The following is a 17,398-nucleotide window of genomic DNA, read 5'->3' as shown; positions in this document are numbered from 1 at the left end:
AACCCAGCATTTTGAACACTACAGGGAGAGCCACTGCCATCCAACAACAGAATAACTGCTGTAGAGCAGGAGTGCGAACTGGCCACCTCAAACACTCTCTATCAAAGATACATGTGCATGTAAAACCTACCTTCAGTTTAAAAAAAAGAACCAAGGAGATCAGCAGCTGGAATTGTGAACACAGGAAGATGGAGACTGTGTGGTCTTGAGATTGTAATGTTTAATATGTGGGTTGTTGGAACAGCATATTTTTACAGAGTTGGAGTCAGATAGTAAGCAGGTAAGAAAAGAGGATCTTGTATTTGTGAATACCTGTTTTTTAGTGTTCACTATTAAAATTAAGAAACTAACTTGTGAATTTTTGTTTAAATAGTGGAATGTAGGAGATCTGTGTCACTCATATTTTAACAGATTATGTGGTGAAGCGAGCTTTTCTAGGTGTTTGGTTTGAATTAACAGAGGGGTTCGACTCCACCTTGTAAAGCTGAAAATGTGTTGCTGGAAAAGCGCAGCAGGTCAGGCAGCATCCAGGGAACAGGAGAATCGACGTTTCGGGCATAAGCCCGAACTTGGGGACTTGGGGGAGTCCCTCCTCCCTACCTTTTATCTTAGCCTGCTGGACAAACTTTCCTCATTCCTGAAGAAGGGCTTATGCCCGAAACGTCGATTCTCCTGTTCCCTGGATGCTGCCTGACCTGCTGCGCTTTTCCAGCAAAACATTTTCAGCTCTGATCGCCAGCATCTGCAGACCTCACTTTCTCCTCCACTTTGTAAAGGTCCATCCACGTTAACCCCATTTCCCTAAAGTTGACCGATATCCTTCTAATCCTTTCCTGTCCACATATTTATCCAAATGCTTTGGAAATGTTGTTAATGTACCCCCTTCAACCACATCTTTTGGCAGCTCATCCACGTACAAGCCCACTGTGTAAAGAAGTGCCCCCTCAGTTTCCCTTTTATTCCTTACTATCTAACCTTAAACTGATCCCCTCTAATCCTCAATTCTCTAAATCTTGGAAAAGGACCCAGAGCATTATCCCTATCAATACCCCTTGTAATCTTACACAGCTCTATAAGGCCCACCCCCATCCCCCAGGCTCTGACACTCTAAAGATAAGGTCCTAGCTTGTCCAACCTCTCCCTATAACTCAGACCGTTGGTCCTGACAACGTCCTTGTAAATTTCTTCTCCACTCTATCTAATTTCATATCATCGCCCCCTTAAACAGTGACAAAAACTGAACACAATACTCCAAGTGCAGCCTTACCAAAGTCCTGTGTAACTGCAACATGACTCCCCAACTTCTATACTCAATATCCTGCTTGATGAAGGCCAGTGCGCCAAAAGCCTTCTTCACTACCCTGTCTACCTGTGATTCCACTCTCAAAGAACCGTGCAACTGAACGCTAAGGTCTTTCTGCCCACTACACCCCTTAAGGCCCTCCCATATACCATGAAACCCTTACCTTGATTTGAGTTTCCAAAATGCAGACCTCACACGTCTATATTAAACACCATTCGCCATTTCTCAACCTACATCCCCACCTGATATAGGTCCTGCTGCAATTTCTGATAAACGTCCTCACTGATCGCGATACCACTTATTTTAGTGTCATCTGCAAACTTACTAATCATGCCTTCCACATTCTCAACCCAATCATGGATAACAAACAGCAATGGACCCAGCCTCCGGTCTGACAAACATCCTTCCACAAAACACTCTGCTTCCTACCATTCAGCCAACTGTGTATCAAATTGGCCAGTTCCGCCAGCATTCACGTGATGGAACCTTCCAGTGCAGCCTGCCGTGTGGTACCTTATCAAAGGCCTTACTGAAATCCAAACAGACTTCGTCTACCGCTTGGCCCTCATCAGCCTTCTTGGTCAATTCATCAAAGAATACTAACAAATTTGGAAAGCATGATTTTCCGCTCGCAAGTCGATGCTGACTGCTCCGAATCAAACCCTGTGTAAGTAATGGGTGCAGTCAATGGTATGCTGTCCTTCATTGTAAGATGATTGGAGTACATAAGTAAAGCCATTTTGCTGCAGTTGTAGAGCCTTGCTGAGAGAGCATTTGCGGCACTCTGTACAGATTTGATCTCCTTTCTAAGGAATGATCTCCTTACCACAGACACCGTTGATGGTAACATGAGGAAAGAGTAAAGAAGCTGAGTGTTTACTCTGTAGAGCTGTGCGAGACGAAGAAATGGTGATGCTGAAACACGAGGAGTGGCAGCGATAACCTAATTCCAAAAGAGACATTGAGAAGGTGAGAAATTCCATACTTTACCCAGGATTGATTGCTTTTATTTATTGTCACATGTACCTCAGTACAGGGAAACACTTTATTTATGAGCAGTGGAGGAAGATCATAGTAAGCATGGCCAGACAGATCATAGGTGGAAATAGACTTGTGCAGAGTAAGGCATACAGGTTACACTGAACAGGACATGCACTAGACAAGATCAACATGAACAAGATCAGCATTATTTGATCTTAGAGGGTACATTCATCAGTCTAACGTGACTTTCCTAATATTCTAGATGCCTAAATTAACTCTCCCCACGTTATTGTGCAGTCGGCGTGTGAACCCGTACTGAACGTCAGGTTGCTCACAATCCCCAACAGCAGCCACGATACCTTCCATCTGAAAAAGGTAGCCATTCCCACCAGCTTCCGCCCTACATAGAGAACAGCAGGCTGGCTCCTCGGAGATGGAAGGTGCCTTCTTGAGACTTCACACAAGACATATGGCTTCCCTGCTTACCGATCGAAAACCACGTTAAAGTCCCACGAGGAACAGCGTTGAGCAGTCTGTCTGTGTACCCTCTGCTCCACTTGTTCATCATGTTAGAGCATCAATTAGGAGACAGTGAGGACTGCCCATGCTGGAAATTGGAGTAGAGAGGGGATTGCTGAAAAAACACAGCAGGTCAGGCAGCATCCGAGGAGCAGGAGAATCCACATTTTGAGCATTCGCCATTCATCAGGAATCAGCATCAATTACCTCATTTTGACCCTTTGTAAGTGCGTAGAGGGGTGAATGGTCTCCTCCTGTCCTGTATAAGTGACTTAAGGGGCTTAATGGCCTCCTCCTGTTCCTGTGTGAGAGACTCAATGGATTGAATAACCTTATCCTGTTCCTGTGTAAGAGACTGAAGGGACTGAATGGCCTCATCCTGTTCCTGTGCAAGAGACTCCAGGGGCTGAATGGCCTCATCCTGTTCCTGTGTAAGAGACTCAAGGGGCTGAATGGCCTCATCCTGTGCATGTGTAAGAGAATCAAGGGGCTTAATGACCTCCTCCTGTTCCTGTGTAAGTGACTCAAGGGACTGAATGGCTTCTTCCTCGTCCGATTGGACGGGGCCACGGGTCTGATTGGGTTACCCCTGGTTCCTGTTTGTCAGCACGATGTACTGACAAGTGTGATGATGCTGCAGCTTTAAGAGGTTATTTTGTCCTGGTTTCTTTTCAGATAGAGATTGAATGATTGTTACCAAGCTGGATAGTTAAGACCACTGAGTAAACAGCTAGGGAGGCCTTGTGTTTATTTTAATGCAGCCTGAATGGGTGTGGCCAGCTCTCACAGATTAGGATCTCTGGGTTTTGGTTTCTCAGTAACATCAGAAACTATTGGGGTCTCCATAGAGTTGGAAGCTTCAGTGACTATCTCGTGGCTGCTAGTCTCTCTGAATTTTCTCATAGTGCTGTTTTTAATTCCTGGATTGGAGAAATGTTTGTGACATTCTGTGTCTGAATATTCCTTTTTGACAAGGGCTGTGTTTATGGAAGTTTCCTATATTGGAACAGTTCATTAGTAATACTTCCTAGATCTATTATTCTGTTAACTTGTCCAATCGAATTATGTTATTCTAAATTCCTCTTTCTTTGGTTTCATTTTATCTTTTGTGCTTAAATAGATGGTGTTTTGCTTCACACCGAGTAGTTTGACCAGTCACATTGCATCTGGAACAGACAGTTTATATTTCAATTAAAATAAGAAAACATTAGAATCTAGGCTACCGCCTTCAAATATTTTCGAGGGGTTCTCGTATGGTCCATCACACTAGAGTCCTTCTGTTCCTGAGTAATATGCTGGAGGCAATGAATGGGCTGTCCCTGTTTTTCTCTAATAGTGTCAATGGTCTGAACGACTTCCTCATATCCTTGTGAAACCAACGTGAGGTGCTGAATTAACTCTTGTTTTACTGTGGCAATATGCAGTGTCCGGCAGTGCTGTTACATGAATGTTACGCAGCCTTTAGCAGCACACGCCTCAATAGAGTCTGGGTCTTGCTGCTCGTGGACACAGACCAGTTCAGGAGCTGACGGGGGACAAAATGTTCTCAACATTGTGGAATCTTCAGTCACCATCCCCACATTCTGATCTTATGGTGGGGAGGGTGGGGGCAGGGAGACATTTATGAAGCAGCTGAAGATGTTTGTGAAGAGGAAGCCAACCTGAGGATCTCCCACAGAGGTGTCCCAGCACTGAGACAATGAACACTGGAGAGTTTACTCTGATTCCCATTAAGTCCAGTTTTGGTTAGCTCCTTAATGTCAACAGAAATTAACCATTTCCTTGATATCACAGCCAGTCATTTTTACCTGAACCTTTGTGTCAACCTCTTTTGTTCATCTCAATAGGCTATGATATATCGGAGCAGCAAGTGTTTTCTTCGAACATGTGGCATTGAATGTCAGGATTTCTCTTCTCAAGAGTGTTGGGGTAGCTAGATGTCTGAAAGTATTTGAAAAGGAGGTAGATGGATATTGACCTGTCAAAGGCACAAGTTACAGAGAGGGGGAAGCTTTTTGAAGAGAGATGAGGGGACTCTTTCTTACCCGTGCCTGGATTTTCCAATTATATTTCCCAAATCACCTCAAAGCGTGTGTGTCAGTCTTGAGGGGCTGAATGGTCTATTTTGTTTCTGTGCACCACTTTACAGCAGTAAGTAGCCTCCAACTGATCCTGCCTAGCAGGTTTGAGGGGCTGAATGGAACACAGAAACATGGGACTGAGGAGCAGGATAATTGGATTGGTCATTGGTCATTGGATAATTTGAGCCTTCTCCACCAAGCACTAAGGCTGTGGCTGATCAGGTTTTGGTTCAGCCACACTTTCCTGTCTGTGTCTCACTTCCCTGTCAAATATTTAACTAACGAAGCTTTCAATCAATGTGAACATGGAGGCACGATAAAGTTCCAGTGAAGAGAATTCCCACTTGAAAGGTCCTTTCAGAATTTTTCGTCATCCCTCTTACAGAATCAGAGAGTCATGCAGAACGGAAATAGATCCGTTAGTCCAATCTGTTCACTCCAATCAGATATCAAATTTGTTTCAGTCCCATTTGCCAGCATTTGGCCAATATCCCTCCTCTTTCAGATACTTTTTTAAATGTGCGATTGTAACCGCCTTTATCACTTCCTCTGACAGCACTTTCTGTACACACACCACTCTCTCTGTGAAACATTTACCTTACGGTCCGTACTAAATCATTTGCCCTCTCGCCTTCAACCTATGCCCTCTTGTTCTGGACTCCCCTATCCTGAGGAGCAGAACGTGGCTGTTCAGAATATCCATGTCCCAGATGATTTTATAAACATCTATTATGTCACACCTCAGCCATTGCCACTCCAGGGGGGAAGCAAATCAACCTAATCAACCTCTCCCTACAGCTCAAACCCCCAGTACTGGAACAACCGTGTCCATGTTTTCTGCAGACAACCGAGTTGTACACTGTATTCTTAAAGTGGCCTCACCAACATCCTGTACGGATACAACATGCCACCCCAACTCCTATAGTCAATGCTCCGACTGATTAAGGCAAATGTGCCAAATTTGTTCTGTCCCAGACTGTCTACCTGCGACTCTACTTTCAAGGAACTATGCACCTGCAGGCCCAGGTCCCTTCGTTCCACAACACTCCGCAGGATCTTACCATCAAGTGTATAATTTCTGCAGTATTTGACTTCCAAAAATGCAAAACCTCGTATTTATCTAAATTAAGCTTCAACTGTCACTCCTTGCCTCTTTGCCCCATCTAATTGTGGTCTCATTGTACTCTGACATAATCTACTACACCACCTTTCTGATGTAATCCGTAAACTTACTTACTATGGACCCTTTACACAAATCCTATACACAAATGATGAAATGCAGTGAACTCAGTACGGATTCATACAGCACACTGCTGCTCACAAGCCTCCTGTCTTAAAAAATACCCCTCTTCCTTCAAGCCACTTGTGACTAGCTTCCTCTATATCCTATGTCCCCGAAACTTACTAATCTGTGCACCAATCGGAATGTCATGAACACCTTGCTGAAGTCCATATGGTCAATATCTACCAAACTGCCTTCATCAAACTTCTTTGTCACCTCTTCATCAAACTCAATCAAATTAATGAGACATGATTTCCCATGCAGAAAGCCACGTTGACTAGCCCGCTCAGCGCTTGCCTTCCCAAATGTATGTAAATCCTATCCGTCAGAATACCCTCTAACAACTTACCCATCCCTCACATCAGACTCACCAGTCTATAGTTCCCAGGCTATTTGGGTCACTGTTACCTTTTTAGTCCCACTCCTCCACTGCTCACAACGAAAGTTAAATGTAACTAGGTCGGCGATATGGCCGATGATATCGGTCTCAGACTGGGTTAGGGTCAGTTTTAGGAACAAGTCAGGCTAGTTTTTTTAATCTGCTAAAATATTACCTTTATGAACCAAAACAATGTTACTCAAACAAAGTTGGAAAGATGAATGGCAAACTGTTTGGATATTGCAAATATAGAATCGATATTTACACACACACACACACACACACACACACACACACACACACACACACACACACACACACACACACACACACACACACACACACACACACACACACACACACACACACACACACACACACACACACACACACACACACACACACACACACACACACACACACACACACACGATATAGAAAATCTCTGCAATTTCAAGTTGAAAGAACTTGGTCCGGATAATCGTGTAACTCATGACAAAAGGAAAAATTGAGAGATTTTCCAATATGTGATTCTGCTTCTGAACATATTCTACTCACACAAGCTGCTAGCCATGGGATTCCATCCTGGAACAGTTGGAGTTGGCTGAATTCCCTTTGCATTAGGCAGTGAGGAGATTCCAATGAATTCTGTTCAGGAATTCTCCAATAGGTAGCACAGTGGCTCAGTGATTAGCATTGCTGCCTCACAGTACCAGGGACTTGTGTTTAATTTCAGCCTCCACACTATGTGTGTGGAGTTTGCACATTTTTCCCTTGTCTGTGTGAGCTTCTCATGGATGTGCCAATTTCCTTCCACAGTCTAATGCTATGCATGTTAGGTGGATTGGTCATGCTAAATTGTCCATAGTGTTCAGGGGTTTCTAAGTTAGGTGCATTAGTCAGGGGTAAATGCAAGGGAACGGGACTGGGAAGGTTAATCTTTGGAAGGTTGGTATGGACTTATTGGGCCGAAGGGTCTGTTTCCACACTGCAGGGATTCTATAAAAATAAGAATGGTAACGATTACTGTAAAGTTCTTTTTTAGATCGCACACATTGCTGTGTTGAAGAACAATGAAGCTGCGAGAGTGCAATAGACTGTTCCTTCTCGGACAGATTACATTTTCTCCCTCTCTGAGTTGATTCACACAATGATGTCATCCTCTCCCAAACTGGATAATGTGAGGTCTCCTTGTACATTGTCCAAACTATGTCTCCATCACATTCCCTGTTCCATGTAGGTGCATCATTGCTGCTGTCATACACAGAGCCATATCCTTAGCAGAAAATGGTCTCGTTCGATTTGAAGATATGTCACCGCATCATTAAAAACATAAAATGTTTAATGTATTCAGAATACCTGTATCAAAATGAATGCATATTTTAACAAATACAGAAATTGCTGGAAAAGCTCGGCAGGTCTATCAGCAACGAGATGCCTTTTACATGCTATCGTTGTACCAGCCTCCACCACATTCTCTGATATCATTCCATACACGCACCACCCTCTGCGTGAAATGGTACCCCTTAGACGTCTTGAAAACCTTTCCCCTCTCACTTTCAACCAATGTCCTCTAGTTTTGGACGCCCCTAACCTGATGAAAAACCCTGACTACTCACCCTACACGTGACCATTCTGATTTTATAAACCATTACTGCTCTGAAATGTGACTCCAATCAAACTGAACGACTGCACTTTCAGTCATCCTGGGCATAAATTTTGAAATGCAACACTGACACCTCTTCCTTCTCCATCAAGTCACAATTCTAAATCCATTTTCATCAGTTTGTATAGATGTATCATGAGACACTTCTGTGAGCTTTACACCTAGACCTTTGTGCCGGAGGTAGGGTCACTAGCACCACTCGGCAATACCTATAAAGCTGTAACATTTTTCTCCTGAGTGTTTGCTCATCAGCCTGTTCTAACATGATGTAATATACCTCTGCAACAGGCAGGACTTGAATCCAGGCTTTCTAGTCTAGAGCTAGGAACACCACCACACAAATTCAGGAATTGGAATCAAATCCAGAGCTCTGGCTCAGAGAAAAGGACACTACCCACTATACTACCATACCCAGATTTTTGGGTCATATTTTAAGTGCCAGATTTCAGCTCGGTGTGGATTTATTATAATCAGGTTACCATTACTGAACTATACAAAACATTTTGTATTGTTAAACAAATCCAAGATTTTTATCTCAACTGTAGGATAGTTAGGGTACGTGCTATGATATCAAAATTAACTATGAACGTCTTTAATTGCAATTATTTGTAGCCTGCAATATTAGGGAAAGAAATCCTACAGACACAGTCAGCCCAATGAAGGGTCTCAAATAGATATTTATTAACGAACACCAGTGACGGAAAAAGAGCATAATTTCTTGTCCAAAAACACCTGTCACTCTTACCCAACTCTAACGTGCGACTCCCCTCTGCCTAAAACCATGAAATGATACGTAGCCGCTAATTACTGTCCAGCCTTACCTCTTCACTGACTGTGTCTGCAATATGCCCCTCCTACCCCTAACCACACAAGGCAAAACAAGCTCGGGGTCTTTGTGAAAATCAAGGCCGGAGTGTGCAGGCATCCTGCAGAGGGATGGGCATTTTTAAATTGAAGGTGGAGGATGAGGTGGCAGTAATATCACACAATGGGCTGAGGGGTGGCAGATGGAGTTTAGTTTGGATTAATGTGAAGTGTTGGATTTGGTAAATCAAACAAGAGCAGGACCTATACAATTAAAAGTAGAGCCTTTGGCAGTGCTGTATAACAGAGACCTTAACAGGGGGCCGTCAGATATAATTCTTTAAAATTTGCATCTCATATAGATAGTATGGTTAAGAAGGTGTTTAGCACACTTGTCTTCAATGGCAGACCTTAGGGTATAGAAATTGGAACGTCATGTTGAGGTTGTACAGCAGACTGGAGAGATATCTTCTGGAATACTGTCCAGTCTGGTCATCCTGCCAGCTCATTCCATAGGCACAACACCCTCTGGGTGAAAAGGCTACCCCTAAGGTCGCTTTTAAATGTTTCTCCTCTCATCGTAAGCCCATAGCCTCTAGTTTTGGACTCCCGGTACCCTTAGAAAATACCTTGACTATTCACTTTGATATTATTGACCTTGATATTATTAAGCTGGTGAGGGTTCAGAAGAGATTAACCTGGATATTGCTGGGAAAGGAGGGATTGAGCCATAAGGAGAAGCTGGGTGGGCTGGGATATTTTTTCACTGGAGAGTATGAGATTAAGAGCTAACTTTACAGAGGTTTATGAAATAATGAAAGGTACAGATAAGCTGAAGGGCTGATGTCTTTTCCCTCGAGTTGGGGATTCAAAACTGAGAGATATTTTAAGGTGCGAGGAAAAAGATTAACAAAAGTCATGAGAGGTAATTATTTTACACAGAAGTTGGCTTGGGTGTGGAATTAACTTCCAGATAAAGTGGTGAAAGCAGGGACAGTTACAATGTTTAAAGGAAATTTAGATCAGTACATGGATAAGACATCAGTTTGGATGGTGCTGTGAGCAGCTGCCCTCTTCCTTCCCTTCTCTGAATGAGTCCCTGTTGGTTTTCACCCTCTGACAATGTCTGCGTAGTGGCGTGGGGAGGCCATCAGAGGGTGTCATTGCATCAATTAAAGCACCACAGAGACTGCCAGACCTGCCGCACACAGAGACACACAGATACACACACAGTAAATGTTATGATACGGCGTGAAGCTCATCTGGTAACTTAAGTGAAACAAAAATAAATCCTCAATTCGCCTCGTAAACTGTTAAAATATGACTGACAGATCTGCCAGATTCCACTGTTTAAATAAAAACATCGATTTATTTTTCTCACTCTCAAAGTGAACATTTTACATCAACTATTCACAACTCTGCGACTCCCTTTCTCTTAACTGCTTATTACCTGACTCCAGCTCTACAGCAATATACTGTTTCTGGGTCTGCCATCCTCTCATATCACAGGTGCTTGTAAGCTCTCAGTTCAGAGCAGCATACCCTCTCTTAAAGGTACAGTACACACTTTCAACTTCATCACATTATTCCCTGATGAATATAGATAAGTAGAACTTATCCGATTTCTCTTGTTCTGTGGTTTGTCAATATTTCATCTACTCGGTCACGTATGTGTCAGGATTTTTGTCGCTCCATTGACAGCATGCCATTATTCGACTCTGTCCGTGGGAATATAGCAGTACTTCACTTGCTCACACTCGTGTATGTGGGGCAGGATTTCAGTTGTTTCATAGGGATTGTGATACTATAACAATCTCAATGTTTGTCGATCGCACCAAACCTGGAAGAACTCTGAAGTCTATGGAGGACAGTGTGGAACTCTAACAGGACAATCACATGTTGGTGTCGTGTTCAGGTTTATGGCAGATAGGGATCAGTGCAAAGCAGTGTGAGGAGATGCACTTTGGTAGGAAAGACAATGAAAGACAGTTTAAAACAAGCTGTGCCATTATAAAGGGGCTACAGGAACAGAGAGCGCTTCGTGTATATGAGCACAGATTGTTGAAGATGTCAGGACAAGTGCGGAGAACAGTAACTATCAGAGATTAGTTTCAGTATCTGAGCTGTTTACAGGGGGAGATGTAGGAGGGAGTCACCGTGCTCCCTTCCTGGGAGGTGGTGGTGATAATGTGTTGTGAGCCCACCCTTCTGCCCACCGAGACCGTAGGTATTCCAATTGTACCAGCTCGACACAAAAGGGAGATGGCATCAGGGCCACGGCTTCTCAGTTGAACCGGGGGAAACGGAACTGCCAGTGGGTTTAAAGTGAGAATTGCCCTTCACTGAGCATTGCTCCTCACTCAGTCGGTGGGACGTGGATGTTTCAGAATCTCCACACGAGGCGTCCCGGTCCTCTCCGGCTCATATGAGGGTCCTCCACACATGGCGGGGAACGGGGGCTGAGGGAACTGATATCGGGCACTCCACCACCCGCCTTGGCCCTTTTTGTCCTATTCCAGGCTGTTTCTCCTGGAATGGGAGAAAGGGAGGGCGGGAGGGTGGGAGTGGGTGGCCCTGCTGTTAGTGCTGGTGTACGTTTGGGGCAGGTTTATGGTGACGTGTCCGGAGGGAGTCAGTCCTCAGTGTTGTATCCATGCAGTGATATTAGTGGAGGGGGTAAAGTGGAGGGAGAGAGAGAGAGAGAGAGAGAAAGAGAGAGACAGACAGAAACAGAGAGAGACAGAGGCAGATAGAGAGATAGATAGATAGAGAGAGAGAGAGAGCGAGAGAGAGAATGTGCTGCACGCGGCAGTGAGAACGGTGGAGCAGGAGCTTTGTTCGGGGGTAGATGCTATAACAGATATGCAGTGAGTGTGAGAGAGCAGAGAGAACGCGGGGACCCGTTACCTGACAGCAGGGAATGTTATTGATTCTTGTTCTGCATTGCTGGACATTTCTTCTGACCGCAGATACTGCACTGATCTGGGTGGTGTGCTCAGACCATGCTCGGTGGGTCTGGTGGCGTGGCCCCCTCTTGGAAGAGAATGCCCCCCTCTGTACTAGCCCCTCCACCAGGACCTCCATGCTCCTGTCGACAAACCATGGTGTAATTGCCCCTTATCTGCATGCTCGGGGTAAACTGTGCAGGGCAGCTCCTAATGGAGAAAGTTCAAACCTGTGCCCCTTGTCCTTTTAAAGATGGCGCCAAGGTCAGGGATCACGGAACATCCAAGTGCACCCGGGCGATGGTGAGTACCTCCAACCATGATGTATGGGAGAATCGGGCTGGTATTGAATGAGAGGGAGACTATGGTGTGGGTAGTTAATGAGGTGAGTTCGTTACGATAGCACCAGGAAATTAGCTCGGCCTCGTGAAGACAAACTCTCTGTCACACTCAAGGAAAATCAAACAAAGATAAATTATTGTTAGAATCTACCCAATGAGTCATAGATTCTGTTGAAACTAATTCCAGTTACAAAGATGCAGAACAAATGCTCATCTGACTTTACACCAACATCCCTTTTTCCCATCTTTCCTGGGAAGCCAGGCTCATGTTACAGGATGCTATCGAAGTGTCTACATTTCAGCATTCTGAAACCTGGGAACACATCCTTCCATGACACTGTCTCTCAGTCTCCCCCTCTCTGTCTATTTCCCAAACCCCTCCCATGTGGTGATATTTAAACTGATTCCCCCGCCATCTCTCTGTGGCAGTGATATTCACACACACAGCACACCCTTATTATGGCGTATTGGAGATTAAGGAACTGGAAATGGATGGGAGCTGCATATCCTGTCACTTCCAGCATGGGCTGCAAGTTTCCCCACGCTGGGCAGGGATCTAACACAATGTTACTAAGTAATGCAGTGGGGTGATGTACACAGTCCCACATGCTGGGAGGATAACTGCTCCTGGGTTACCGATCAATGCACTGGGGTGGGGTTCACAGGCGTACATGCTGGGAGGGTAACTGCTCCTGGCTTACAGAACAATGCACTGGGGTGGGGTACACAGGCGTACATGCTGGGAGGGTAACTGCTCCTGGTTTACAGATCAATGCACTGGGGTGGTGTACACAGTCCTACATGCTGGAAGGGTAACTGCTCCTGGGTTACAGATCAATGCACTGGAACGGTGTACACAGCTATACATGCTAGGAGGGTAACCGCTCCTGGTTCACAGATCAATGCACTGGGGTGGTGTACACAGTCCCACATACTCGGAGGGTAACTGCTCCTGGCTTACAGATCAATTCGCTGGGGTAGTGTACACAGTCCTACATGCTTGGAGGGTAACTGCTCCTGGGTTACAGATCAATTCTTTTGTGTGATGTACACAGCTCAGCATGCTGGGAGGGTAACTGCTCCTGGGTTACAGATCAATGCGCTGGAATGGTGTACGCAGCTCTACATGCTGGGAGGGTAATTGCTCCTGGTTTACAGATCAATGCACGGGGTGGTGCACACAATCCTACATGCTGGGAGGGTAACTGTTCCTGGGTTACAGATCAATGCACTGGGCTGATGTAGACAGTCCTACATGCTGGGAGGGTGACTGCTCCTGGTTTACTGATAAATGCACTGGGGTGGTGTACACAGCTCTTCATGCTGAGAGGCTAACTGCTCCTGGGTTACAGATCAATTCTTTTGTGTGATGTACACAGCTCAGCATGCTGGGAGGGTAACTGCTGCTGGCTTACAGAACAATGCACTGGGGTGGGATACACAGGCGTACATGCTGGGAGGGTAACTGCTCCTGGTTTACAGATCAATGCACTGGGGTGGTGTACACAGTCCTACATGCTGGAAGGGTAACTGCTCCTGGGTTGCAAATTAATGCACGGGGTTGCGGTACACAGTCCAACATGCTGGGAGGGTACCTGCTCCTGGATTACAGGTCAATGCACTGGGATGGTGTACACAGTCCTACATGCTGGGAGGGTAACTGCTCCTGGTTTACAGATCAATGCACTGGGGTGGTGTACACAGTCCTACATGCTGGAAGGGTAACTGCTCCTGGGTTGCAAATTAATGCACGGGTTGCGGTACACAGTCCAACATGCTGGGAGGGTACCTGCTCCTGGGTTACAGGTCAATGCACTGGGATGGTGTACAAAGTCCTACATGCTGGGAGTGTAACTGCTCCTGGTTTACAGATCAATGAACTGCAGTGATGTACATAGTCCTACATGCTGGGTGGGTTACTGCTCCTGTGTTATAGATCAATGCACTGGGGTGGTGTACACAACTCTTCATGCTGAGAGGATAATGCTCTTGGGTTGCAAATCAATGCACGGGGGTGCGGTACACAGTCCAACATGCTGGGAGGGTAACTGCTCCTGGTTTACAGATTAATTCACGGGTGATGACTGCACAATTCGCAGTGCAGGTCAGACTATCTGCTTCAAGTTTATAGATAATGCAATGATGTTGTTTTGTAGCTCCTTACGTTGGCTGGATATTTATTTCAGGTTTACACGTTAGTGCCCTGCTGTGGTCTGCACAACACCCAGTGCTGGACAGATATCTAGACCGGGTTCATAGGTCAATGCACTGCTGTGGTTTGCACAGCTCCCGGTGCTGGACAGATATATTGTCTGGGTTTATCGATCAATGTCCTGATCTGATCTGTGGAGTATTCCACTCTGGACATTGGATTGCTTGTTGGCTTGCATTGACCAGTGCAATGGATGAATCTGGACAGATTGCTGGGTTGTACTGAACAGTACACTGGTCTGGTCTACACGGTGTTCCACGGTGAACAGGTATATGCTCTGGGTTGATGGTGTCTGTGCTGGTTTTGTGAGGTGGATTGAGAATGTGGTACATCTAACCATTTCAGCTGATCTGGCAATGCATTTAGTTCCCATTCATGAGATTGGACCCTCCGTCTCTCACTCCATTACTGTTACAGTGTGCCCAGGCACAGTACATCATGTTGGTGGGGTGGATAGTGGGGGGAAGTGATGGAGAGGTCAAAGAGTACCCCGGAGCGTTCTGTCCCCAACATTCTATAACTGACATTCCCCGGAACGTTCTGTCCCCAACATTCTAGAACTGACATTCCCCGGAACGTTCTGTCCCTGACATTGTTTGTGAACAGCCAGACGTCAGTGAATTGAATAAACGATAAGAGGGAAGAGTTCCCATTCCAGGGAGAATGAGACACTGTTCCGAAGGTCCCTCAGGCAGTTAAAGGGGTGAATACGTTTTCCCTGTATTTACGTTTGTTCACGAATGAGGATCGACCACAATTTAGACCAAAATGCAGGAATTTCTAAACTTCGTTTGTCTTCAGGAAACTGGGAGACAGTCCTTCAGGACAGTAACGTTTCCACCCTGCGTATTAGGAACTGGGAAGGAGTGACCCGTGTCTGCTTTCGAGTGATCGAGTGTGTGGGAATGTTCTAGAAACCATCAGACCTTATGGATGTGTCTCTGTGTGTTTGGGGAGGGAGGGTTTCTTGTGGTTTCTGTCACATTTTATCCAGAATTCAGACCTTCCCATTTGTTATTACACCTCTAATTATTTTAATAAATCCCTGAATACTGTAACACATTTGAAAATCTCACTGGGTCCCCAATCAAACAGGTCCCTTTGCCTCCAGGCTGATGGATAATGGGTTTGTTTTCCTTCCTCACAGTTAACGTGGTGACCATCTACGTCCTGCTTTATAAAGATTGTGGATTGTCTCCATGTGTCAGATGTTACCTGGGGGCCATGGCAGCGGCGGATCTCCTGGTCATTATCCTCGACCTGATATTGAGACACATTCCCATTGTTTATAAGGAACAGTTTTATTTCCTGATGTACTCCGTCCCCGTGTGTAATATCCACGCCGTCCTGCTTTATGCAGCCACTGACTGCTCTGTCTGGTTCACCGTCACTTTCACCTTTGATCGGTTTGTGGCCATTTGTTGCCAGAAGCTGAAAAGTAAATATTGCAGTGAGAAAACGGCGGTTGTGGTTCTGGGAGCAGTGACTGTGCTGAGCTGTTTAAAAAACATTTCCTGGTATTTTATGCTCATGGCTTGGTATTGGCTGGCGAACGACCCCTGGTTTTGTGGTGTAAAAGACATTGTTCTATTCTCCAGAGTCTGGGGCACAATCGAGTTCCTCCACCACATTCTAACCCCGTGTGTCCCATTTCTCCTGATTGTGCTGCTCAATGTTCTCACCGTCAGACACATTTTAGTGACCAGCAAAGCCCGCAGGAGACTCCGCGCTCACATCAATGGGGACGGTCAATCTGACACAGAAATGAGAAACCGAAAAAAATCCATCATTTTACTGTTTGTGATCTCGGCCAATTTCATCCTGTTATGGTCAATGTTAATGCTGTATTCTATATGGTACCGGATGTGGAATATTGGGTATCAGTCTGTGATTCTCCATCGCTTTGTGCAGGAATTGGGCTTCATGCTGCAGCTCCTCAGTTGCTGCACAAACACTGCGATTTATGCCGTGACCCAGACGAAATTCAGGCAGCAGCTGAAGAATGTGCTGAAATATCCCTTCACCCAAATCCATCCGTCAATCAAATTCCCTCATTAATCAATCCATCCGGGATTTTCTCGTTTCAGTTCAGTGTTTCAGCGATGACGCAGCCTGTCACTATGAGTAACAGACTCAGGGTAGCGCTGGTTTGTCCATCCTTATCCCACAGGGGGGTTACAGAGAAACATTTCAATATGTCTCACAACTCAGGGGCCAGTGAGAAAAGACAACATCTCACTGACTGTACCCATCACTGCCATTTGTAAACAATAAAAATGTTCATTAAAACGTGCCGAGCAGCAGAGTAAACGATTTTATTGTGTGTATTTGTGTTGGAGAAGCTGAGCTGGAGAGAGACAGACTCAGCCCCGAGTCCTGGTCCTCAGGGAAGGGGAGGGGACAGGGCCCTGAGCTTAGGAGCTGGGTTTAACTCCCTCTGTTCCCCCCTCCACTGCAGCCTGGCCTCCCCATTTCCTCTTCCCCACACTTTCTCCACATTTCTCCCGCTCTGTCTCTCTGCACACTCACTCTTTCTCACCACCTCTCCCTTTCACTTTCCCTCGTCCCCCCTCTCTCACATACACAACCTAACACTGGTTTCTCCACGTGCCGCCACTCTTCCCTCTCCCCCCACCGCTCACTCTCACTCGCACTGTCCACCCGTTGCAGTCTCCCTCCCACAATTCAGTCTCTACCCCATTTTCCCTTTCTCCCACATCTGACGCCAACCCACCCACCACATGCAGCCTCCTCACCAACCCCCCAGTCTCTGGATCAGAGGGAGACGGAAGGATCATGGAGACAGAGTGTGTCAGGGAGAGAGGGAGGGAGGCACGGGTGGGAAAGAGATTCAGTCAGAGAGAAACCTCAGAGTTACTGCTTCA

At 45.6% G+C, this 17,398-nt stretch overlaps 1 protein-coding gene across 1 annotated transcript; it reads left to right on the top strand.

The window, feature by feature from the left end:
- Nucleotides 1–15,635: 15,635 nt before the first annotated feature.
- LOC148141109 (putative G protein-coupled receptor 139) lies at nt 15,636–16,571 on the top strand. The gene has a single exon (XM_087979086.1). The coding sequence runs from the start codon at nt 15,636–15,638 to the stop codon at nt 16,569–16,571; it is 936 nt and encodes a 311-aa protein (XP_087835212.1).
- Nucleotides 16,572–17,398: the final 827 nt, after the last annotated feature.

The sequence above is a fragment of the Chiloscyllium plagiosum genome, unplaced genomic scaffold, assembly GCF_037043375.1.
Source record: "Chiloscyllium plagiosum isolate Xiang-an unplaced genomic scaffold, Cpla_swu_hap1 HiC_scaffold_35, whole genome shotgun sequence".
In the NCBI taxonomy this organism is placed as follows: domain Eukaryota; kingdom Metazoa; phylum Chordata; class Chondrichthyes; order Orectolobiformes; family Hemiscylliidae; genus Chiloscyllium; species Chiloscyllium plagiosum.
This window is presented reverse-complemented; position numbering and strand designations above follow the sequence as displayed.